Genomic DNA, 25,430 nt, shown 5'->3' with positions numbered 1-25,430 from the left:
GCGTGGAGAATCATTCTGGAGTTATAGAAGGAGAGAAGCGCCATCAGTTATGATCCTGGTGGAGGATGGGTGGTGTGGGAGGAGACTGGAGTTTGGGAGGTGAGTAAGGGGGCTCTTGCATCTGAACCCGGGAGCCCTGTGATTTGGGAGCACATTGTTGGTCCCTTCTGTATTTGAGCTTGGGGAGCAGGGAAGAGCCTGCTATAGAATTCCCAGAACTTTTAGGTTCAGAGTTAGAATACATGAGGGGGTCTCAGAGTTAGAGTACATGAGATCTATCCAGACTGCTGGTGGAGAGAAGATCCTAAACTGGCAGAAGTGGAAATCCCCCTGTTAGGTCTAAATGCCTGACTGAGATCGCTTACAGAATCCAGTGAAGAGGCTCTAATCCAAGAAAGCCAATGGGAAACTGATCTGTGATCCAACATGTGTTTTGTATTATCCTGAACTCAGAGACCTAGGGGTGTAAGATGGAGGCAGAGACCGGGCTGTCACTGACCCTGGTGCTGAAAGCCACAGGTCGGGAGTACTAAGAAAGGGTCAGGGATAACTCGGAAGTAGCTGTCCCTAATACCAGAGCCAGCCACCCTGGTATGAAGCCATTTGCTCCCTAGGAAAGGAAAAAGAAGAGGGGTTAATGTTTGAGGAGTTCAGAAGCCCCAATGCTTAGGCAATGGATAGATGGGAGTGCATGTTCCAGTACACAGTGTAGCATGCTGTTCAGTTCCTGTGGGATAGCATATAAAGAAGTGGTTCAGAATAGGGCGCAGACTTAGCTGGTTTCAAATTCTGCCTTTGCCTAAGGACTCACTACCCAAATGGCCTGGGTTAGGGTGGCCAGGACCCTGCATTCTTGGCATACCCAATAAGGCATATTGGAGACTACAGAGCCAGAGACTATGGAGGACCGTCTCCGAGCAGGTGGTTGGCAGAATTCAGTGGGATGATGCATGTGGAGTGTGTGCCAATAGGAAGCTCTCAATCAGTGTTATCTCTTAAAATGTTTGTGGGCTGTGGAAAGACTGGCCCAGTGATGACATGGTCAGGTATCATAGTCTCTGACTGGTGTTCAGTGTTTAGACAAGACTGAATGTCGTGGTGTTGACAGGACCCTGTGGAAACTGTATAGGAGGAAAGCTAACTGTCAGTTGCTTGTGTATAGCTTTTGCCTTCTTGCACACATTGCATACCCAGTATATCCCTGGGGCATGTATTCTGCTAGCTCTTGGTAAATTTTTTCTAACTCTCTTTCTTCTTATATATAATCAAATGAAGTTATTTCTTGAGCTTAATGTTTGTGGTTTACCTAATTTGAAATAAAGTACAGTAAGCCTTAAGAAATAGGGTATTTGTTTATACATATATTTAGCAAAATTCTTGATAACTAATTCCAGTCTAATGAAACTTTAAATCTATATGATATATAAGAGTATAAAAAAGTAGAACTAAAGGATGTTTAAAGATTAGCTCAACTTTCCTGTTTTATATACAAGGAAACTGAGGCAAGAGAAATGAAGATGTTGACTAAAGAGTGGTCACAGTTGATGAGTGACAGATGTGGTTCTGGACTTTAGCTTCTGGCCTGTCCAGGAAAACTTGAATCCATCAGGGCATATAGAGGAAACTGAAGGGAATCCATCTACACTGTTTTTGGGTAAATATCTGTGTTCACTCAAGAATGAACACTAACATTCGCAAGGACCTACTGAGGAAATCAGCAGCAAAAGGGAAATAAACAAGGCATGCAAGAACTAAAGGAAGAGCAGGATTTGGGGAAAAGTTTCCAAGCCTTTACTCATGAGACTGAAATACATTTCAAACATCATCATCTTTGTTCTCTCAGAGAAGTTATAGATGCTCTGAAAGATGAGATGATGAGTCAGCAGACTGAGGTGAAAAAGGAGCTTGAGACTTAAAGAACATGAAATAAATCACACAATGCAGCATCTGAAATTAGCTGGCACTACAGAGAGTCAGGAGTCAAGAGGAGGATCCACTGCCCATCTCAGAAGGGTCAAGAAAGCAACAGGAAACCCCAGATGTAGATGATGGACCAGATCAGAGATCAGAACAAATGGAATAGAAGTAATCCTCAATTTTCCTGAACTGAAGAAGACTTGAAGGGTTCATCATGAATCAGGCAAAACTAGCAAACTAGGTAACACTTAAAATAATATCCAGGTGAAGAAAATTTTAAATTTTGAGACTGAAGAGAGGATACATAAGCATCTAGGCAGAAGGAAACTTAAAGTCAAAGGGGAAAAAAAAGACTAGGCTGGTCTTAGACTTGTCTACAGTAGGTTCCAGAAAGCTGTGGAGCAGTACCCATTGAATTTTGAGGGAAGAGGGTTATGACCCAATAATTTTATACTCAGCCAAGTTTCAGTTCACATTTGACAGTAAAGAAATTCATTTCAGTCATGCAAGGACATACCTTGCGTGTAGCCTTAGCTTCAGCTGTGCACCATTCCTGAGAAAAAAAACACTAAGAGGCGTGTCTGGCTACTGAAAGATAAAGTAAAAGACCATGAATGGGCAAGTCAGCGGAGGAAAGGATTGGCAGTGAGAGTGGAACCATTCAAGTATAAAATCATTCCTAAGTAACTGTTGTGATTGTACTTATAAAATAGAATACAAACGAAACAATTACTGAAAGAAGATAAAACATTAAACCATTATTAATAGAAGCAGGAATAGAATTCCTGCTCAAACTAGAGATCATGTGTATGAACACACTGCACTCCACAGAGCTACCCAGATATGAGTGATGAAAGATTTGAGTAGTATGCAGAACACCTGGGACCACTTGTATGGTTGTTCCTCTGGGCACTGTCTTTTCCAACGTCCTGGAAAAGACAGTGCGTTTGCTTGGCACCTTCATTCTGCAGGTTAGCACACTGCTGGTGGGAATGTAAAATGGTGCACATTCTTTAGAAAACAATTTGGTGGTTCCTCAAAAAATTAAACATCAAGTTACCATGTGACCTAACAATCCTACTCTTAGGTATATACCCAAGAGAACTGAAACATATGTCTATACAAAAGCTTATACATTCATTTCATAGCAGTATTATTCATAATAGCAAAATGGAAACAGCCCAAATATCTGTTAATTGATGAATGGATAAGCAAAAAGTGGTATATCCATACAGTGAAGTATTATTCAGCCGTAAAAAACCAACAAAGTACTGATTCATTCTATAACATAGATGAGCCTTGAGAACATTCTAAGTAAAAGACACCAGACACGAATATGAATGTCTAGAAGAAACAAATCCATAAAGACAGAAAGTAGTTGAGTGGCTGCTGAGAGACGGGAGGAATGGGAGTGAGTGCCAGTGGATACAGGGTTTCTTCTGGGGGTGATGAAAAGGTTCTGGAATTAGAGAGTGGTAATGGTTGTACAACTTGGTGAATACACTAGAAACTGCTGAATCTCCAGAAAAGCGTACATTTTATGGTATATAAATTAGGTCTCAATTTTTAAAAATAGTTCTTTTCTCCTTATTAAATATTAATCGTAGCAAACCAAGAAAACAAAGGTAGACAAAAAGCAACCATCCTCTTATTGTTAATATTTGGGGTACATATATCCAGACATTTTTACGTGTAAGTCTCCACAAGCATGTTCTGCTTTAGCCTCTTGTGAGGGTGTTTATGTAGGAAGGAATGTTTTGCTCCCTACATGAGTGGAAACAATGGAAATAGTGCACTATTTGGAATCAAAAGAACTGGGTTCCTGCTCTGACCACCTCAGGTTTGTGAGCTGGAGAGAGGCACTTCATTTCCTTCCTCATCTTTAAAAGGGACTGTAATACTTACTTTGTGATATCTTACCCACCAGAATGGCTAAAATGAGAAAAAGAAAAAGACCATACCAAGTGCTGGCAAGGTTGTGGAGCAGCCAGGCTGTCAGACCCTGCTGGTGGGCGTGTTAGTTGGTTTCGCCTGAGTTGGAAAACTGGCCTCATCTACCAAAGCTGAACATACACTTGCCTTGTGATTCTGCAGTTCCACTCCTAGGTGTCAACACAGCAGGAAGGTATACGAGTGTGTGCCAAAGGTGTGCTCAAGAAAGTTTACAGCAGCACATCTGTAATAGCCAGACGGGAGAAAGTTGGGTGTCCGTCAGTGATAGGATGGACGGAAGATGCATGTGGTAAACTCCCACAGAGCAACACTGTCATCAGGAAGCACTAATGAACACTAATTCAGTGAAAAAGGATGGACTTTAGACATAATGTTCATCAGACACAGGTTACATACTGTATGATTGCATTCATACAAAGTCTAGGAGTCAGAGTAGTGGCTGCCCTTGGGAGGCAGGTAGAGAGAGGAGGGGGTGCGGTGGGTTCTGGGGCTGGCTGCGCTCTGTCTCTTCATCTGGGTGCTGGTCACGGGGGTATTCACTCTGTGACAGTTCTGGAAAAGCCCCGTGTGCTTTTCTGAACACATGTTGCACTTTTATAAAAAGTTTATTTATTTAAAACACTGAAAAAGGAAGCTTCTTAATCACATTGCTCTCACTAAAACTATTGTTACCAAGAATGAAAGTTTTTGTATTGTTGATAAATAAAATAATTATTTTAACATACTTATTTCATCTCTATCTCTTCCTTTGATCATTTGTAGCTTTATAATGTACATAACATGCTGATGCATTAGAACATATATTTAATTTACAAATAAATATATGTGTGTGAGAGGTGCTTACTTAATTTTTTTAAACTGTTGATAGGGAAGAAACCAGAGGTTTGGCAAGCTGTGGCTCTAAGTCATAACAGAAGGGGCAGCCTGAGCAGAGGCCTGGCTGTGGGAAGCAGGTGGCCAGTGGTGAACCTCAAGTTCCTCAGTCAGCATCCTGTACTTGGGGTTGGTTTCTTGTTGCTGGTGCATGGGACCAGAGGTGGTGGTGAAGCTGAAGAGAAAGGCAGGGGCACAGTGGGAGGGGCTTTGGGGCTCTCAGGCACCCTTGGTGAGCCACACATGTACACAGGGGGTGTGTCAAGGGATCCTTTTCCCCAGATTAAACTCTGGGGTTTTGTTTGTGGTTCTTATGTCAAGGGTTTTTCTCTTTTCTTTCTCTCTCTACTCCCATGTGCAAAACCTCTTGTTGTTACCCTGTTGTGCTGTCATCCTTTTGCTCCCATTGGTCAGAAGACAAATGTTCTGTATCTGACTCTCCAGCAGCTGGGGTTACCTGGACATCCTCCTTTCCCTCAAGCTCAGGTCCATGTACCTCCCTGCAAGCCCCCTTCTCTCTTCCCAGTCCAGCTCCTCTCCTTGCTTTCAGCTGTCCTAGCTCCAGACCCTTCATCAGAAAGGGCCAGCTCGTTGTGTGGGTTATGCTTGGTCATGGGAGAATGGGGTGAGGGAATATGAAGAGGTGACAATTACTGGGCAACCAGCTGCCACCCTCCAACCTTTCTCCCTGCAATTCCTGCTCCCTGAGATCCTGCCCTCCCCATTTGGTACCTCTTCTAAGAATGCTTTTCAGCATTCCCCCGCTCACTGGAGCTCGCCTTCCTTTAAACCAGGGGTCCTCAAACTACGGCCCGCAGGCCACATGCAAATACAAATATTGTATTTGTTCCCGTTTTGTTTTTTTTACTTCAAAATAAGATATGTGCAGTGTGCATAGGAATTTGTTCATAGTTTTTTTTTTTTTTTAAACTATAGCCCGGCCCTCCAACGGTCTGAGGGACAGTGAACTGGCCCCCTGTTTAAAAAGTTTGAGGACCCCTGCTTTAAACCTTTGTGGCATGTGTTTTGACCCTCTGGCCACATTCTGCATTGCATTCTGCTCTTTTGATTTACCCTGTACTTCCTGCCTTGACTCCTTGATTAGACTTTAAGCTCTTTTAAGGTGGGAAATATGTCTTGCTTATTATTGTATCCCATGCAGTGCCTTGCTTAATATCTTACATTAGGTGCTCGGAAAGCAACATGGAATCTTCTAGGGTTCCCAGCATCCATCCCCTTTGCAGCCATGGCCTCAGGTCTTGATATAACATAAATGAATATGGGAACAGGCAGAGAGTGTTGGAGGTTCTATTCAGGTAGGAGCAGTTACAAAAATGTTAAAAGCTGAGGTATTATAATATTTATGAGATTTTTCTAGTAGCCTTACCCTTCTGTCAACCCATTATCACAAAAGAGGCAGAAGGTGAAGTTTCTGATACTTTCCTGGCAGGACCCCAGTCTTCCTTGATATTTCATGATTAACTACAGGACAAGTAATTCATATAGTGCTTAGAAGAAGCAACTTCCCCATAGCTTACTTACCAGTGGGATCGGTTTCCTGAAGGAGAACACTGGAAACAACTGTTGGCTTACAGGTAAGCACCTGAGAAAAATGAGACTCAGATAAGTCATTTCCCTGAGGTCACACCGTACGCAGGTAGCAGAGTTGAGATTTGATTGGGGGTCAGTCTAGTTCCTCTCTGCTGTCTGTGCTTTAGGTCTGATTAGAACTGAATTCCACGAGAGAGGCTGCATCTGCAGCTACCTGCTGCCTGTGCCCTTGATGGGGCTGCCGATCACCCTGATCCCAGGGGATCTGGGCAGAATTGCTCCCAGTACAAGCAGCTGGCAGAGGACTGCCTCTCCCCTGTCGTCACTGGAGGTGGGGGGCACAGGGCAGAGGATCTGCTCCCCCATTCGCAGCAGGAAGGTCATGGTTTGCCAGCTCCTTTTGTATGGGCCCCTTGAACAAAGGCTGTCAGGTTGTCCAGGGCCACAGGCTTGCTACTGCTGCAGAAGCTCGAGTAGCCTGGCATGAACGGGGTATGAGAGCCCGCGCCCTTCAGCAGGCAAAGTCAAAGGACAGCTCATTTGTAGGGACAGCCTCTCACTCAGAGCAGTGGATCCTTTGAGGCAGGATGGATGGAGAGGATGCATAAGGGCTTTAATTTATAGGGAGAGAACTTCCTAAGGGACGAGAGTACAGTGTACCAGAGGCTTTCTGGAACCGAAAACAGGGCTTTTGAATTTAAAAATCAATAAAAGAACTGAAATTAGTGGTTTGGAAGGTCAAATAGAAGAAATGCCTCAGAACCCAGAATAGTAACAAAAAGAAGTGGAAATAATGAATTAAAATGTGAGGCACTTGGAAACCTTGTCCAGGGGACCTGGCATGGGGATAATGGGAGTTTCAGAGGAGAGAAAGGAATAAATGGAGGAGTCACTGAAGAAAATTTCACTGAATTGAAGAAAGATTTGATTCTTCAGATTAAATGGATTCATTAAGCTCACATTGAGACCAACACTTAGACCTATTTTCTAGTAAAGTTCCTAAACTCCAAGAAGAAAGAAAAAATACTAAAATTTTGTTGGAAGGAAGAACAGGTTGTTTTCAAAGGAAAGAGAATCAGACTCTTGCTGGTCTTCCCATGTGCAGCCCTGGAGGCTGAAAGACAGTGGATTGGCATCTCCAGACTGTCACAGGGAGGGGCTGCAGCCCTCGGTGTACCCAGCCAAGATGTCACTCACGGCTCATTGCAAACGAATGACATTTAAAACATGGGAGGGCACAGAACATGGCATTATCTATTAAATGCACCTGAGGAAAATACCTGTGACCTTCTCTAGCCGAAGGACAAAGCAGAGCAGAGATATTGAGACAGGGGAAGGAGCAGGGAGGAGGGAGAGGAGATGACCCATCCCTGTTTACACTGGGGTGGGAGACAGCAGAGTGGGCTTGGCACTGGCTGCTCCAGTGACATTTTGTCATCTGTTCTGGTCTGCACAGCTCTCCTTCCTGGGCTGGAAGCCATGTCCAAGGGGCTGGATGGGGAAGGGCCTGGAAGAGGGACTGCACACTCTCATCACAGAACTTGCTCCCCCACAGGCAGCACCTGGGATTCTCCATGGGTTGGGTGCCTTTAAGTGCCCCCTCGTTCCCTCACACCCAGCTTTCTGCACAACCTTGTCTCCTGATCCTACCCTGTGAGGGCCATGGCCCTGACCACTTAGGAATGGATTGGTATGCAAGGGAGTTGGGGGTGGGTGGAAGGGGAGGAAGCAAATGGAAAGCAAGGACCAGGCATGATCTTCACATGGGTGATTACTGGTTGGTGTGTTGAGGGTCAGTCTTTAGGGAGCCTGGAAAGGAAAGTGGCAAGTCTCATATTTATTTATTTATATATTTTCATTGATTTCAGAGATGAAGGGAGAGGGAGCTAGAGATAGAAATATTGATGATGAGAGAGAATCATTGATTGGCTGCCTCCTGCATACGCCACACTGGGGATTCAGCCTGCAACCTGGGCATGTGACTTGACCGGGAATTGAACCATGACCTCCTGGTTCATAGGTCGATGCTCAACCACTGAGCCATGCTGGCGGGCCAAGTCTCACCCACTTTTAGCTGAAGCCCCTCTGGGGTGGATCCACCTGGGTTTTGCCTGAGCTGAACCTGAACCTGAGCCCAGTGCCTTAGCCCCAGGTATTTGTGCCAATTCTCCCTCCCTCCTCCTCTCCCCTGTACTGCAGGGGTGTTTGCACCTGCCAGAGCACCTTCTCTCCTTGAAGTCCTTTTGTGCAGTTCTTGAGCCTTTTTTTGCAGGTGTCTGGGGGTGCTGATGGGGTGGCTTAAGCATTGCAATCTTGCTGTAATCTTGCCCCTTTCTGCAGCAGGCTGGGGGAGTAGTTCATTCATTTTTATTGCGAACACAACAGACTCTGCTGGGAGCTTTGCTGGAAACTGTGGATAAAATAATATTTGAGCCCTTACACTGTGATCAATACTACACAGAGGTGGCCTCAATTCAGGAATGTAAGACATGTAAAGCTCTTAGACAGGTGCCTGGCCCCCGCCGGTTCTCCTGAGTGCCAGCTGGATTGTTAGTTTATGCTCCCAGGAGGTGAGTACAGTCCCAGATCCCCACTCTACAGAGGGGGAAATGGAATCTTATAGGTGCTTGCAAATGTCATGTAGGTGGTAGGTGGCTGTGTCAGGATTCAAATCCAGAACTGTTGGACTTACAAGTCCTGTCTCTGAGGTTAAATGAGATAGGTATGATTTCTGATTTAGCAGGGTGATGCCCAGAGAAAGCAATCCTGCCATAGTGACAAGCGCTACAGTAGGCTAAACGGAGGGTGCACAGAGAGGCCCTCGACCCACACCCGAAGGATGGAGAAGAGACAAGTATTCCAAGCAGAGTCCTCGGTGTGATCAACATTGCTGCCCCGTCACCCAGGGGATGTGCCTCAGTCTCCTTTGGGCTTCACTGAGGAGGCACTAGCTTAGTGGTCTGAGCACATGCTCTGTCCATGATTAATCATTGAGGGTAGGGGTGTGTCTGCTCCTTCCGGCCAGACTCCTGGGACCTTTCATTGGGAAAGACCCCTCCTCTTCCAAGTACCATGTGACTTGAGTCCAACGGTTCTCAACCTGTGGGTCGCGACCCCTTTGGCGGTTGAACGACCCTTTCACAGGGGTCGCCTAAGACCATCCTGCATATCAGATATTTACATTATGATTCATAACAGTAGCAACATTACAGTTATGAAGTAGCAACGAAAATAATTTTATGGTTGGGTCATAAAGGGCCAGAAGGTTGAGAACCACTGCCTGAGTCCCTGTCACTGCTTAGGAGTCTCCCAGCCTTCTTGGGGACACATGCACATGGCCTGGGTTAGCTCTGTGCTGCCCAGCTATCACTCCACTCCTGTCTCTCCAGTGAGCACATTCGGCTGTCCCATTGTACTGCTTCATTGCAGTTACGCATAAAGGAATGAAGCACCATTATAAGATTATGATTGAAAACTAAATAAACCCCACCATTGCTTTGCACCCCCACAAATCAAACAGTGTTTGTTTGCCTGTTTCCCTTCCAGTCCTTGTCCACAGGGCAAGAGGGTTTTTATATACAGTTAGTTGTGCCTCTCTCTTGCTTCCTTTTCAAGTTGGAAATGAGTTATCAGTTAGGAAATGGCCACCAGGTGGCGCCACAGCACCAGACATCTGACTCCAACCGCCTAAGTCTGTAATACCTGGTGGTGAGCCATCCTTGAAGTGCTTATCTATGGAAGTTTATTTTCAATTTTCTCTTTAAATGCTATGCTTCTCATAAATGTTTATCATAATAATTGAAATAATAGAACAGGTATACAAAAAGTAGAAAGTAAAAGTGTCATACAATGACACCTTTAAGAAGCAATGATAAAAACAATTGAATAGATATCCTTCTGTATGTGTATGTGTGTTTACAGTAGGCATAAATATTTAAAAACATGTCCAAATGTCACTTTCTTAGTGAGGGCTTCTCGGACGCTCCCCTACCCTCTTCAAAATTGTAACCCTGTCCCCTTCCCACTTTCCCTGTCCCCTTTTCCTGCTTTGGTTTTTTCCTCTTATCTATCACCAGCCGACATACCATATATTATACTGAATGCTTTATTTTTATTTGTTGTCTGTTTACTCCAGAATGTACAGGGGAACTTTTGGCTTTTTCTTCACTGCTCTATGCCCAGCACCTGGAACAGTGCCTGACACATACTAGTGTAGGTAAGAGACTTCATCATAGTCTCTTACCTAGACTTTCAGTAAATACACGCTGAATGAATGAATGTTAATGTGTCCTGAATTTGTGGACATCTTTCTCTGTCTGTATATGTTTATCTATCTCATCCTTTTAAACCACTGCTTAGTGCCCCCTTGAATGGACACATTCCACTGCCTGTCCTGAAACATCCATGTGGTTTCTCAGTGTTTTCTTGCCTTTTGTAGGTGGTGTTGCAGTCAGTGACCTTCCTGGAACATACTCCCTGGTTGCCAGTCTGATGATTTCCTTGTTTTGCTCAGATTCCGGGCTTAGTGCTTTACATACAACATATAATCTAATCCTCATACCATAAACCTCACACCTGTGAAGGTGCCACTCTTAGCTTCTCTCTTTGCAGGTGACAAGCCCCTGCCCAAGACCACACGTATGCCAAGAGTTGAGCCACAGCTCTTGGAAGGGGATTCATCCTTTATTTTTTCAACCCACACCTGAGGATATGGTTTTATTGACTTTACATAGAGAGGAAGGGAGAGAGAGAGAGAGAGAGAGAGAGAGAGAGAGAGAGAGAGAAACATACATTGATAGATTGCCTCCCGTGTGTCCTGACCGGGGATGGAACCTGCAGCCTAGGTATGTGGCCTGACCATGAATCAAACCCAGAACCTTTTGGTGTACAGGACTGATTCACCAACCAGCCAGGGCAGGGGGGCGTGTTTCTGTATTAAGTATATTACTTCCTCATCTCTCATGTAACATCACAAACACCCTTCCCCCACTTTGTAGATTGTCTTTCATCGTTTTTTTTTTTTGTCTTTTCTTTCATCTTTTTTATAATGTCTCTTCCTAGTCAGAAGTTTTAATTTTTATTGTAGTTAAACCTGCCAATAGTTTCCTTTGTTTTCTGACTTTTGTTTCACCCTAGAGAGGACTTCTTCACCCCGAGATTATTAAAAAGTGATTTGTGTACCCACTAGTATTTTTGTGAGGATTTTTTATTTAAATCTTTAATCCATCAAAAATTTATTATATATAATACTAGAGGCCAGTGCATGACATTTGTGCACTAAGGCGGGGAGGCGGCGTGGAGGGGTGGGGGGTGTTCCTCAGCCTGGCCTGCGCCCTCTCGCAGTCTGGGAGCCATCAGTCAGACATCCTTAGCGCTGCTTCTGAGGCAGGAGAGGCTCCTGCCACCACCGCTGCTCTCGCCAGTTCGCCAGCCATCAGCCCGGCTTCTGGCTGAGCGGTGTTCCTCCTGTGGGAGCGCACTGATCACCAGGGGGCAGCTCCTGCATTGAGCGTCTGCCCCCTGGTGGTCAGTGCGTGTCATAGCAACTAGTCGTTCCATAGTTTGGTTGATTTGCATATTACCCTTTTAGGATAATATAGGATAGGGTAAAATTTTAAACCAATTCCCCCTCTCAAGTGAATAGTAGATTGTTTCACCAACATTTACTGACTAGTGCATTCTTCCTCACTGTTTGAAATGCCGTCTTGATTGGATACTAATTCTCATTTATCCTGGGTCCTGTGTTGTGGACTACTCTGTCCTGCCAATCCATTCATCTCTCCTGGTGGGACAAGCCCCTTCTCATCACGCTGCTTTTCTGAAAACTCTGAGCTCTTTTAACTATTCTTCCAGATGGAAGTTTAAATGAATGTGTTGAATGCCAAAATGAATTCCCTTAGGATTTAGAGTGAGTTTACATTTATACATACATCAGCTGGGGAGAGTTGATGTCTTTACAATATTGTTCCTTATTAAGAGAAGTGAAATAGCTCTCCTTTTATTTTAAACTCCTTTTTTGTATTCTAGTAAAATTTCATAATTTGCCTCAAATGAAATTTGTACATTTCTTAAAAAATATATATGTAGACTCTTGTGCCAGTACATTTTTGCCATTTATTGTTTGGATAGAGGAAACAGTTGATTTTATGGCCAGATATCTAACACCCATGGCTTTTTCCTTAATCTAGTTCCGTTTTCTGGTTTGTTGATGTCATCCTTCCTTGTATTTTAACACTGCATCAGATTTCTTGTTCTTGTTTTTTATTTCTTTGGTCATTTTAACAAGATTTGAAAAGGGGAAGGCGAATGTGTTGACCCAGTTTATGGTTTTGAAACCAAAATCTATTTATATAGTTTGATGTGAAAATGTCATAGTCTCTGTATACCCCTGGCCAGCAGCAGTGTCCAGGAACGTGCAGGCCAGGCAGGCACAGGCCAGGCAGGCACACTTAGGGGTACATGTGGGAGTCAGAGAAGGCTGAGCCCAGGCAGGGCCCTGTTCCCCTCGGAATCTCACAGCAGCAAATGGGGAGAAAATAGGGCCTTTAACAGGTGTGTGACCTTTTGGCACTTAGTGATGCTCCTAAAGGTGTGGCCCAGTTAATGACCTGGACCGCTACCAGTCAGACCAGTTACACTGGGGCCTTGACTTACGAGTTTAATTCGTTCCATGATGGAGCTCATAACTCAAATTACTTGTATGTCAAATCACTGTGACGTTCGCTGCACCAACTAGCGGTGGGGTATCTGAAGCTGACTCTAACCCGAATTTTTTTGAGCTTGCAACTCAAAGCAAAAAATCGGCTGAGAGACAGCTTGTATCTCAAAAAAACTCATTAGTCGGGACACTGGTAAGTCAAGGCCCCACTGTACTAGTAAGTCTTCTGCCTGTTGCAGGGACTTGGCGGGAGAGAGGGAGTAAGTCATTTCCTGTCCCCATCCTCTGTCCACCAAGACAGTGCATGTTTGGCCCACATGTCACCCGTGTGAAATACCTGAACCTCCACACCCCAGAGCTGTAACTCTCCAACAATGGTTTGTACAGGAAGGGGTGAGCCCTCGTTATAGGCCTGGTTGTAGAGATTCTGTTGGGGGTGGGGAGTGGGATGTAAGGGTGTAGAATCCCTTTTTAAATTGTTTTGAGATAATTTTACACTTACAGATAGATAAATAGAAATTCACATATACCCTTCACCCAGCTTACATGTTAGCAGCTTACATAACCACAGTACAGCTACCAAATTAACATCGTTGCAGTACTGTGAACTAAACTGTCCACCTTTTTCAAATGTCATCTGTGTCCCCCTAATGTTTTTTTTCCTGTTCCAGGATTCAGTCCAGGATTCCTCCTGCATTTAGTTGTTGAGTCTTATGAGTCTCCCTGTCTGTGACAGTTTCCTTGTCTGCCCAGAAGGTCACATCGGATCCTCATTGGATGAAATTTATGGTCTTATTTTTGTGCTTCTGTTTCGCATACCTTAAAAGCGTCTCCTCCAGGAGACTTCATCGAGCCCTGGGTATCATTACAGGTGCCCTGCTGGCTGGTACTCTCATGAAAATCAGCTTCTCCCGCCTCCCCAGGCTGCCCTTCTCCAGGGCAGGTCTGAGTGACAGCGTCCTTTCTCCAGGGCCAGGGGAAGCAGCTAACCAGCCCACCCTTGCCATCTTCTCTGAGGCTTGCTTTGTCAGATGATCTCTTCTCTTTCTCTTGCACTGTTAATATTTGGTGTTGTTAATGTAACTCATTGTGCTTGAGAACATGCCCAGGAGTGCCCAGAAAACCCCAGTCCCCATCTCCTGCCTGTGTCTCTTGCCTTCCCTTTTCTGCCCAGCTGGCCGGGGGGAGTCAGGAACTTCTCCCCCTATGCAAGTCGGCCTTTCCCTGAAAAGATGGTGTTCTTCCATCCGATGCCAAAGCTGTCTGGGGTGGACCATCCTCATCTCTTGATTCTCTGTCTTACCCCCATTTCCTGACGCTCTCTTCGAGCCCTCCCACAGTATCCCTAGGCCTCCTGTTTTCCTACGGAAAAAATCTGCCTCTGCTTCCAATGGAAAAATCAGATCTTCCTTACCAGCCAGTGGCTGCAGGTGGTCATCTCTCTCCACCTGTTTTCCGCAGCTTTGTTTGGAGCCAAGGAACATGTGGTTTCAAGAGTAGCCATGTGTGTTCGCGTGGGGCATGGGGAAGCGCTAGCCGGCCTCTTCGTGAAGCGTTTACATTAAAACTATCCTGCCAATCAGAGCATTAGTTTTTTTTTGAGAGCCCTTTCTCATATTTCTCCTGTTGCCTTAACTTCAAATTGGTTTCTCATAGTCTTGTACTGAGAGCATTGCCCATGCCTGCCCCGCCCCGGGGGGGTGGGGGAGAGGAGGTGAGGGGGTTAGCACTAGCCTCAGCTGTCATTCATTGAGACACTGCCCCAGCACTCTCACGTGCATCATCCTATGAACCCTTCAACATCTGTGAGGGAGGAGGGACTGCGATTCTCCCCATTTTTACCGATGAGGAAGGTGAGGCCTAGCCAGGTCCAGAAACTTGCCAAGCGCACAGAGTAAGTGACAGGTGAGAATTCAGATCCTGATGAATCTGTTCTGTAAGCCACAGAGGCACTGGCTCCTTTTCCTGCCTCAGAGGTGGTACCATGGCTGTCCTGTTCTTAGTTCACCAGACCTGCGATTGATGGCAGGTCATGCACCTCGGGCTGGAGCGAGCTGAGCTGCAGGCTATGGTAAGGCCTCTGAGTCCAGCTGCCCACTGACAGAAGAATAGGTGCTGTAGGTACGTCTCGCTCTTTTCCAAATGAATGTAAATAGTGCTGTGACCATTAAACCACAAATTCATTTAAAGGTGTTGGTCATTTATCATAGCTTTTTGTTATCAAGGGTTTTTTATTTTTATTAAAATATTTTCATTGATTTCAGAGAGGAAGGGAGAGGGAGAGAGGAGAGAAACATGATGAGAGAGAATCATTGACCGGCTGCCTCCTGCATGCCCCACGCTGGGGATCAAGCCTGCAACCCCGGCATGTGCCCTGACCCAGAATTGAACCATAATCTCCTGGTTCATAGGTCAGTACTCAACCACTGAGCCACACTGGCCAGGCTCAAGGGTTTTTCTTAATCAACAGATGTAAAAAAGAGAACTAAATTACTTTCAATGTTGAAAAGGAAGGTCTCTAAAATGCACTTTCATATATACTGATATGTCTGTATATCTCCTTGTATTTCTACATGCAGGGATGTGTGCTTAACTGATGCCCTACATATTGTGAACTATGTAACCTGGGCACAGGCCCAAGGGCTGTGGGGGGGAGGGGACTTTTCTATTTTGTACCTTTTCCCCCAATTTATCTACTTTTAACATGTACATGTTTTACTTTTATGTAAAAATTCAGGAAGTCCTCCTACCTGCAAAGGTTAGGCATCCCCGGGGGGACTTGATGTTTCTGAGGACGAGATGGGCCTTACTCATCCCTGCTTCTCGGGCTTCAGCACAGTGTGTGGGCTGGGGGGTGGGGGTGTTGGTAAGTGCCTGTCACGTGCAGACCCTACCTCAGCTCCATAAATGTAGGTGCTTCCCTTTTACCCATCTGTATTCCCTTTTCATGGTATCTGCCCACTTTCAATCTCTAAACCCTGCCCTCACTCCTAAACGCTGCTGCTTTCTCTCCACGGAGGTGCAGTGGCCTTTGGACACAGTGTTGCCTCCCAGCCCATTCCCTGCCCCTCAGTGAGGAGGTGAGAGGTGGGATGTTGAACATCTGGTGGGATGGTATGAAAGGAGCAGGAGAGGGCGTGGGCGGACACTGCGGTGATTGATGGCATGGCAGGTCTGACGTGCTTACGTGGCCAGGCTGCTCTGTGAAAGCCGCCAGACGCTGCTGCTTGCCAGGAAAAGAGGCTTGGCCAGCGTAGAGAGGGTCAGGAGGAGGTAGAGATAACAGCAGTGCCAGCCACACAGCCGGCCTTCCCGAGTGCGGGCAGGTGGTCCAGCCCCAGAGGGATGGGCCCCAAGGAAACCTTTTGGCAACACAAAATCTGGTCCTGTGTCTGTGGTTCAGTGTGTGTGTGTGTATGTGTGTGTGTGTGTGTGTGTGTGTGTGTGTATGTACACGTATGTACACTTATTGCTCCTGCAGTGGGCCAAATATTGGGGGAGGGGTTGTGGGCAGAATCCCGCTTTGTTTCCTTCCTATTCGTCTTTGTTGCAGCCTCTGTTCAAGACGCAGGAAGGTGGAGCAAGCTTTGACCACGTCGGCGGAGAGCAGCCCCACGCCGAGGAACTGGGCCTGGCGTCCATTTTCATACTTGTCCGAACATTTGGAAGAGATCACTCTCCTGTAATTGAACATTCCTGGATGTGTGTATTTTCTTTGAAACAGCCTCCATAAGCTTAGAAAAAAGTGGTTATTCTGCCTTCTCAACAGTGGTCTGCACCAGACTGTCTCATGTTATTTTCTTGGTTTCCTGAGCCTGAAACGCTGAAGCAGAATTCTGAGTTTGGAAGGAAACCAACGTTGCATATGGGATTTTCCTTCCCCTCCTCAGGAGCCCACACACACCAGACCAGACGCTGTCATAGGGAAACAAGAGACGTGGGATTGTTCTGTGGTTCTGCTACAACTGCCACGTGCTTGCGGAGTTACATCATGAGAAACGCTTTTTCTCCTGCTGTGTTTTGGTTTCCAAGGAGGCATTAGCAGCCGGAGTGTGTGTGTGTGTGTGTGTGTGTGTGTGTGTGTGTGAGAGAGAGAGAGAGAGGGGGGGGGGTGTGAGAGAGGCAGAGGGAGAGTGGAAAATAGGATTTTGGTGTGTACAGATTAAAATGGCCCAACTAAAAAAGCTGGTGCTCTTACTTTTAGGCCAGACTGCCTCCAGTGTGGCATGGAACACAGTCAATGCAGGCATGTCAAACCATAACCCTAAGTGACAGTGTAATTTCTCTCTGAGTGCCAGTTTCCTCATCTGTAAAAAAAAATTTTTTTTAATGCATATACATCCTTAGCCAGAAGGATAACAGCAATGATCAAACTGCATAGCTCAGGGCTTAGGAAAAACTTTGCCATGTTTGCTGCACAGATGTGTCAGGGCCGCCTGTCAAACAGACTGTGCCTGGCTTGTTTGCCGCTGTGCCCCCAGTGCCCATGTTAGTCTAGGGTGGGCACGGGGCTGAGATAAAGGGAGAAGGGGGAGGATTCCCGGTGCTCCTGGCACACTGGCATCACACACCTGCGCACTTCCACACCCGCTCACACTGCCCTCCTGTTCTCCGCTCTTTCCTTGAAACACTCCCACTGGTCCTTTAAGACCCAACTCAATGGCTCTTCTCAGAGTGATGTCTTCCTTGACACCCCCCCCCCCCCCAAGGTGAACCTGTAATGTGACTTTGCTGGACTTTCTCCCCAACCTGCACCGCAGGACCCTGGAGCACAGGGCTGTGTCATCTTCGACTCCCGGCCCTCAGAACTGGTCCACCAGCTGTCTCAGTAGAGGATGACTTGGGGCTGTTCAGTGAACGATGAGCACACTGCTGATGAGGCTTTTAGGTCAACATCGACCCAGTCATAACGGCCCCAAGTCATCCTCTCTTCCTTTTCCCTCACATGCAGTCCATTAACAAGTCTTGTCTGTTTCACCTCCAGACCTCCTCTCAGATCCATCCCTGGTCCCTGTGGCCAGCAGTCTTGTCATCACCGTCCCGTACCCACCACTGGCTTCACTGGTCCTGTTTTTTTTTGGCTCTCCAACCCAGTTCTCCACACAGTGGCTACAGTGACCTTCAGAACAGATCAGGTCATGTCACTCCCCTGCTCAGAACCCTCTAGTGTACTCCAAATAAATCCCAACTCCCCACCGTGGCCTGCAAGGCCCTCCAGGCCCTGGCCCCGGCCTTTCTGTCCACCGCCTCCCACTCTCTAAGCTCCAGTCATGGCCATCTGCCTCCATCACAAAGCTTCTACGCTCATGTGCATCCCAGGGCCTTTGCATTTGCTGTGCCGTCTGCGAAGAACAGTCCTTTTCATGTGGCTGACTACTTCCTAAGTTTCAGTTCAAAGATCACATCTGCAGAGTCCTTCCTGGACCACCCTGGCAATACTGTATTCCCGCCATTGTGTTTCTTCAAGACATTTCTCATGATCAGAAATTATCTTCTTGTTCACGGTACTTTCTCACTCCCATCCTGGAATGTGAAGTCTATGGGAGGAGGGTTTGCTCACTTCATGGTCTCAGTGCCTGGAACAGGGTTTCTCGACCAGGCATCTCTGAATTTGAATGGGGGAAAATGGCATCTTTATTTTCACAAACTTCTAACTGAGGTATAACATTTCTCTCAGTTACTAACAGTGAATCACAGTAATATTGACAGTATATGGGACTTTGTCACCAATAAAAATCACAAATATCCAACACCCATTTTTGATAAAAACTCTCAGCAGGGTGGGAATAGAAGGATCATACCTCAACATAATAAAAGCCATATATGACAAACCCACAGCCAACATCATACTCAATGGGCAAAAACTAAAACCATTTCCCTTACGAACAGGAACAAGACAGGGATGCCCACTCTCACCACTCCTGTTCGACATAGTACTGGAAGTATTAGCCATTGCAATTAGACAAGAAGAAGAAATAAAAGGCATCCAAAATGGAAAAGAAGAAGTAAAACTGTCCTTATTCGCAGATGACATGAAATTGTACATAAAAAACCCTAAAGACTCTGTCAAAAAACTATTAGACTTGATAAGTGAATTCGGCAATGTAGCAGGTTACAAAATTAATGCCAAGAAATCTATGGCATTTCTATACACCAATAGTGAACTTACAGAAAGAGAGACTAAAAAAGCAATCCCATTTACCATTGCACCAAAAAAACTAAGATACCTAGGAATAAACTTAACTAAAGAAGTAAAAGACCTCTACTCAGAAAACTACAGGATGTTGAAAAAAGAGATAGAGGAAGACATAAATAGATGGAAGAACATACCGTGTTCATGGATTGGTAGAATCAACATCATTAAAATGTCCATACTACCCAAAGCAATCTATAAATTCAACGCACTTCCCATTAAAATACCAATAGCATATTTCACAGACCTAGAACGAACTCTCCAAAAATTCATCGGGAATAAAAAAAGACCCCGAATAGCTGCAGCGATCCTGAGAAAGAAGAACAAAGTAGGTGGGATCTCAATACCTGATATCAAGCTGTATTACAAAGCCACAGTTCTCAAAACTGATTGGTACTGGCACAAAAACAGACATATAGATCAATGGAATACAATAGAGAATCCAGAAATTGACCCGAACTAATATGCTCAATTAATATTTGACAAAGGAGGCAAGAACATACAATTGAGTCAAGACAGTCTCTTCAATAAATGGTGTTGGGAAAATTGGACAGATACATGCAAAAAAATGAAACTAGACCACCAACTTACACCATACACAAAAATAAACTCAAAATGGATAAAGGACATAAATGTAAGATGGGAAACCATAAAAATACTAGAGGAATCCAAAGGCAACAAAATCTCAGACATATGCCGAAGCAATTTCTTCACCGATACAGCTCCTAGGGCATTGGAAACTAAAGAGAAAATAAACAAATGGGACTACATCAAAATAAAAAGCTTCTGCACAGCAAAAGAAACCATCAACAAAACAACAAGAAAGCCCACTGCATGGGAGAACATATTCGCCAATGTTATCACCGATAAGGGTTTAATCTCCAACATTTATAGGGAACTCATACAACTTAACAAAAGGAAAATAAACAATCCAATCAAAAAATGGGCAAAGGACCTAAATAGACACCTTTCAAAAGAGGACATTCAGAAAGCCAAGAGACATATGGAAACTTGCTCAAAGTCACTAATCATCCGAGAGATGCAAATCAAAACAACAATGAGGTATCATCTCACACCTGTCAGAATGGCTATCATCAACAAATCAACAAATGACAAGTGCTGGAGAGGATGTGGAGAAAAGGGAACACTTGTGCACTGCTGGTGGGAATGCAGACTGGTGTAGCCACTATGGAAGACAGTATGGAGTTCCCTCAAAAAGTTAAAAATGGAACTCCCATTTGACCCAGTGATCCCACTTCTAGGAATATATCCCAAGAAACCAGAAACACCAATCAGAAAGGATATATGCATCCCTATGTTCATAGCAGCACAATTTACCATAGCGAAGATCTGGAAACAGTCTAAGTGCTCATCAGCAGATGAATGGATTAGAAAACTGTGGTACATCTACACGATGGAATACTATGCTGCTGTAAAAAAGAAGGAATTCTTACCATTTGCAACAGCATGGATGGAACTGGAGAGCATTATGCTAAGTGAAATAAGTCAGTCAATGAAAGAAAAATACCACATGATCTCACTCATTTATGGATAATAAAGACCATTATAAACTGATGAACAAAAATAGATACAGAGGCAGAGCAGCATCGAACAGACTGTCAAACTACAGCGGGAAGGCTGTGGAGGATTGGGGGGCGGGAATGGGGGGTAAGAGATCAACCGAAGGACTTGTATGCATGCATATAAGCATAACCAATGGACATAAGACACTGGGGGGGTAGGGGAGGCTGGGGGAATGTCAAGGAGGGGGGAAAGGAGACATATGTAATACTCTTTGTAATACTTTAAGCAATAAAACAAAAAAAATAAAAAATGAATATTAAAAACATCACAAATATTTTCCTATCAAATATTAGCTGTGGGTATCTTAGAATGCCTGTTCTTATACTGCTTTGAAATTATGGTAGTTTCCAGATCCACCAATAGATCTTGTTCTTTAATGCAATAATTAATAAATAAATAAATAAATAAATAAAATTTATTTTCTTACTACATAGCAATTGTTTTAAAAATAACTTAATGACTGTACTTTTATATAATTGGTCTCCTGAGAAATCCTGTGTAATCCGTTTCCTGTATAATTTTACGCATTTAAGAACATTTATGTGAGAAAGGGCCTCGTGGCTTCACCAGTCAAAAGGGTCCAAGGCACACAACGGTTAGGAACTCCTAGCGCAAGTGTGCCTGCGTGTTGCATGAGCTCAATGAGTGGATGGATGGATGGTGGCATGTATCTTCCCCCATTGACATGGGCCCCTGTGTGACCTTGAGGTTTAGGAAATAGCCTTGGTCAAGGTCTTTGGAAATCTGTCTGACACTGAAAAAGAGGCATTTGTTACAAAGCAGTGGGAACCAGGCCCCGTGCTCTCCTCCCCTTTCAGACACGGCTGTCTCTTGAGCTTCTCTCTGTGTATCTCCTTCTGACTGACTGTCCCTGCACTCAGCAGGATTTGGCCAACATCTGCTCCTGAGGGTACAGCACCTCTGTTTGGTTAACCAGATTGGCATCTCCGGGTTCCGAGTTCCCAGGAGAATGAGGTGGCCACTGTGGTTCAGTCAGTCCGACCTGGGAGGCTTGGCTCCCATTGTCAGGGGCCCACCCGTGGGGTTGGGAAGGGGTTCTTAGGGAGGGGCTGGGCCGGGCTGACCTTGTTGGGAGTCTGGTTCTTGGCCAGGAGTTGGGGCTTGGCCAAGCCTCAGGGACTGAAGGTGGATGGGTGGAGTTTCTCTGGGCCCTGGAAAGGATCTTCCATTCTGTTTGGTTCTGTTTTTTTCTTAGCATGTGAAATATCACTTGTCTGAGAATTGTTGCCCATAAATTAGTCTGTTTTCGTCAGTGGCGAGACATACAGGAGTGAGATCGGAAACAAGCTCTGTCTGTCTTTCTAGCTCAGGCTGCCGGAAGCATAGTGGGTACACAGACAGTCAAGATCAGACTTGTACCTCCTTGTTTTCCATCTTCCCCAGTGACCTTTGGGCTTGACCTTGCTTACCAGGACTGATTATGTCCTTGGCACCACAGACCCAGCATGTCCTAAATTAAATTCATCATCTTTTCCCGCACCTCTGTCCCTTCACCATCATCCTTCTGGTACCTCTAGCCAGAAACCATTCATCCTCTGCTTGTGCTCCCTCCTGCCCTCATCAATTCCTATTGAATTTCTGCCCTTACAGCCTTTCGGTCTGTCTCCTTCCCTTTGACTTCACTGCTACAAACTTAGCTCAGAGGACCCTCCTCATCTGTTGCCTGGGAAATTGCAGTTGGCTTCCAGCTGGAACCTTTGCCTTCTCCTTCCCCCCTGACCCCCATTACATTCTCCCTACTCTCCTCGCCACTTTCCTGCAAAAAAGCTGGTGTGGCTACAGTTCTGTGATGTTTGGTGATGCAATAAATGCTGTGCTAGAATTGTGTACACACACATTGGTATAAAGCAGCTGATGTTGCTTTGGGTGGGCCAGGCATGATAACCAGACGGAATGACAGCTGAGTAGGATCTTGAATGCTGACTGGATGGGGGACAGCATGAGCTGAGGCACCAAAGTGTGAGTCACGTTAGCTCCCCGTGCTTCCGATTCCTCTGTGCACTGTGGGTGTAATCGTAGGGCCTGCCCGAGGACTGCAGTGAGGGCTAGATGAGCTGAGGTGTGTAAAACGCATGGCACCAGGCAAGTGCTGTGCAATATTAGCTGCTCTCCACATTATTGCTGCTGACATGGTCTGGTGCACAGGCAGACACAGCAGAATTTGTTTTCTTCTTCACCTGCCTCCACTTTAAAACAAAGATCACAAACTCTAGTGCCTGCAAGGGCCAGGTGGGCCACCGCTGCTCAGCGCAGCTGATGGTTGTCAGGCAGGGATGTGGGCCCGGTACTGCCAGGTATTCCTAGTTTCAAGAAATGTCAGAAATCCAGGATTCTGCATAAAACCGTTCAAGTTTTAAACATTGGTGGTTAATTTAAAAAATATTAAAACCTGTGCAAGCCCAACAAAGTACATCTGTGGGCCACATTTAGCCCAAAGGCCACCAGCTTATAATCTTTCTTTAAAGGTCTCTGGGGTCATCTGCTCAAATCTGTCACACCTTTCCCCAGGGGTGGGGTCTAGTTGTCTTTGAGGGCAACTGGTTTTTATGAGCTCCTTTGCCTTGCAGGACTTCTCCTGACGGGTTATGTCACCGACAGAGGCTGCCCTGAAGCTCCCTGTGGCCTGGAGACTATGTACAAGAGGAATGGTCTGATGGCTAGTGTGTTGGTCACCTCCGCCACTCCACAGGTACGGAGACTGCGCGAATCTGACAGTGGGGGCAGCAAAGCTGCCAGGCTCCAGCTGAGTCATGAGCAGCAAAGCTGTAGGGCTCCATGAATACTACCATTCTTAGCACTCCCGAGGCCCCGGCCACGCCGGGCGTGAGATTTGGGAGGCAGTCAGTCCTGAGGACCAATATGTTTTCTGAAGTCTTTCTCTTCAAAGAAAAACAAATAGCTTCTCGGTCCAGTGTTAGCAAGTGCCACATTCCATGTTGGTGCACGAAGAGATCAGACCTTTCCCCAGAAAAGCCGCCGCTGATTATAAATAAGTCACACATTCCGGAATGAAGTCAGACAGAACTGATTCCAACTGGCCTGTGCTATTATTTACCTTCCTCAGGAGGAAATGGCTGTGAGGACTGGTGGTCTGAGAGTGTCCTGGGCTGGGCCTTTCCCCGGGGGTTTGGGAGTTTTCTTTCCAAGTTCAGTAACGTAACAGAGGCACGCAGGGGAGTGGGTGTCATCTGTGGCCTGGGGATGCCACCACATCCAGTGTGTCACGCCTGGTCCTGTGACTAACTGGCCATGCTCAGTGTCCTGAGCTCACAGGGCCCTTAGAGTGGAGCTGGGTTTTTGAAACGATCCTATGTAATCAGCTAGAAATTCACAGGAACTAGCTCATTTCTTATAAACCTTTAGAAAGTTTTCCTATTTTGATCTCTGGTTCTGAAAAGCAGACTTGTGGGTGCCTTTTAAATTTTTCTGATGGTGCCAATATAGGTTTAAATAAAGTTACTGCATCATCACTGCCAGCACCACCAATGAATGTATTTGGGGCAGTTTTTGATTAAACAAGGACCCTTGTTTGAGCACGTGTTAGGGGCCGATGCAGTGGGCATTACAGGAAAGTTATAAAATCTGAAGCCCAGGAATGGGCCGTTTGTCAACTAGAGGAATCAGAATTCTGTTTCTATTTACAATTTACACTCCACCTACAGTAAAACTTCTTTTTTCTCTACTCTGCCTGTATATACACATTCGTCCACACACACGCATACATGTATACTGTGTATATGCACACATATGTGTGTATACAGATACATGGTGAGTACTCGATAAACATTTGCTGAGTGAATGAATGAATACATGTATAATTGAAGTGCTCAATAAATTTTGGTGACTGAATGACACGTTTACACATATCCACACCCATGATTAGTGCTTACTATATACCAGGCTCATTTTTTGCATCTTCACAGACATTATCTGACTTAGTCCTCACAAAGCCCCATGAGGTGTGGACTGTTGTTTTACCCCTAGTTTATAGATGAGGAGACTAAGGCAGGGAGAGGTGGATAAACTGGCTTTGATTCACATAGCTGGTCAGCGGTGGGTGGGATTCAAAGCCAGGCCTGTGGGACCCAACCCGGTGTGCTTCTGACAGTGATGACACTACCGTCCTGAAGAAAACCTGCCCTGTCACCTGCTGCGCCACTTCCTGGAAGGTGGGTGTGGGCATGCGTGATGCACGGTCCTCCTCTGCTCAGGGAGTGTACAGGGCTGAGGAGAATAGACGGCCAGGTCCAGGGGCATTGACGGTTAGTCTTCATTATTTTTCAAAAGTGTAACACAGGTTTTCCTCAGGGGAGACTGTCCCATTACCCATACAACTTTTAAATTAGCTACCCCTGAGCCCACCCAGACCCCTAGAGCCCTAGAACCAGCATCTCCGGGGAGGGGAAGGAGGGGAGGGAGCGGGCAGGGGGAGAGGAAGGGTGAGGATTCTGCCAGTTGCTCTGTGAGTTTCATCTTCTATAATCCACTGCAGCCCTGGGCAGTAGGTTCCAACAGTGCCATTTACAGATGCCTGGGACTCAGTAAGATGAAGGCACTCACCTGAGGTTGGGCAGCAGCTGGTATGGAGCTGGCCTTAACTACCACGGGACCCTGCTTCTTAAGATCATCTTAGGGTTTTGGGTATAGTAGACTCATTTGTGAAGCCTTTAAATGACACAG

General features: G+C 45.6%; 1 protein-coding gene across 6 annotated transcripts in view; it reads left to right on the top strand.

Moving 5' to 3' along the window:
* Window positions 1-25,430, top strand: part of RALGPS1 (Ral GEF with PH domain and SH3 binding motif 1) — a 224,092-nt gene that overhangs the window by 9,876 nt on the left and 188,786 nt on the right. For all 6 annotated transcript variants that reach the window (XM_070430641.1, XM_070430640.1, XM_070430638.1 and 3 more), the window contains exon 2: window positions 23,318-23,439. In XM_070430641.1, coding sequence (XP_070286742.1) covers window positions 23,383-23,439 — 57 coding nt within the window. In that variant the 5' untranslated portion in view covers window positions 23,318-23,382. The remainder of the gene's footprint in view (window positions 1-23,317; window positions 23,440-25,430) is intronic.

Source organism: Myotis yumanensis, unplaced genomic scaffold (genome assembly GCF_028538775.1).
Source record: "Myotis yumanensis isolate MYYU_CA2020_CCGP unplaced genomic scaffold, mMyoYum1.0.hap1 SCAF_12, whole genome shotgun sequence".
Lineage (NCBI taxonomy): Eukaryota > Metazoa > Chordata > Mammalia > Chiroptera > Vespertilionidae > Myotis > Myotis yumanensis.
This window is presented reverse-complemented; position numbering and strand designations above follow the sequence as displayed.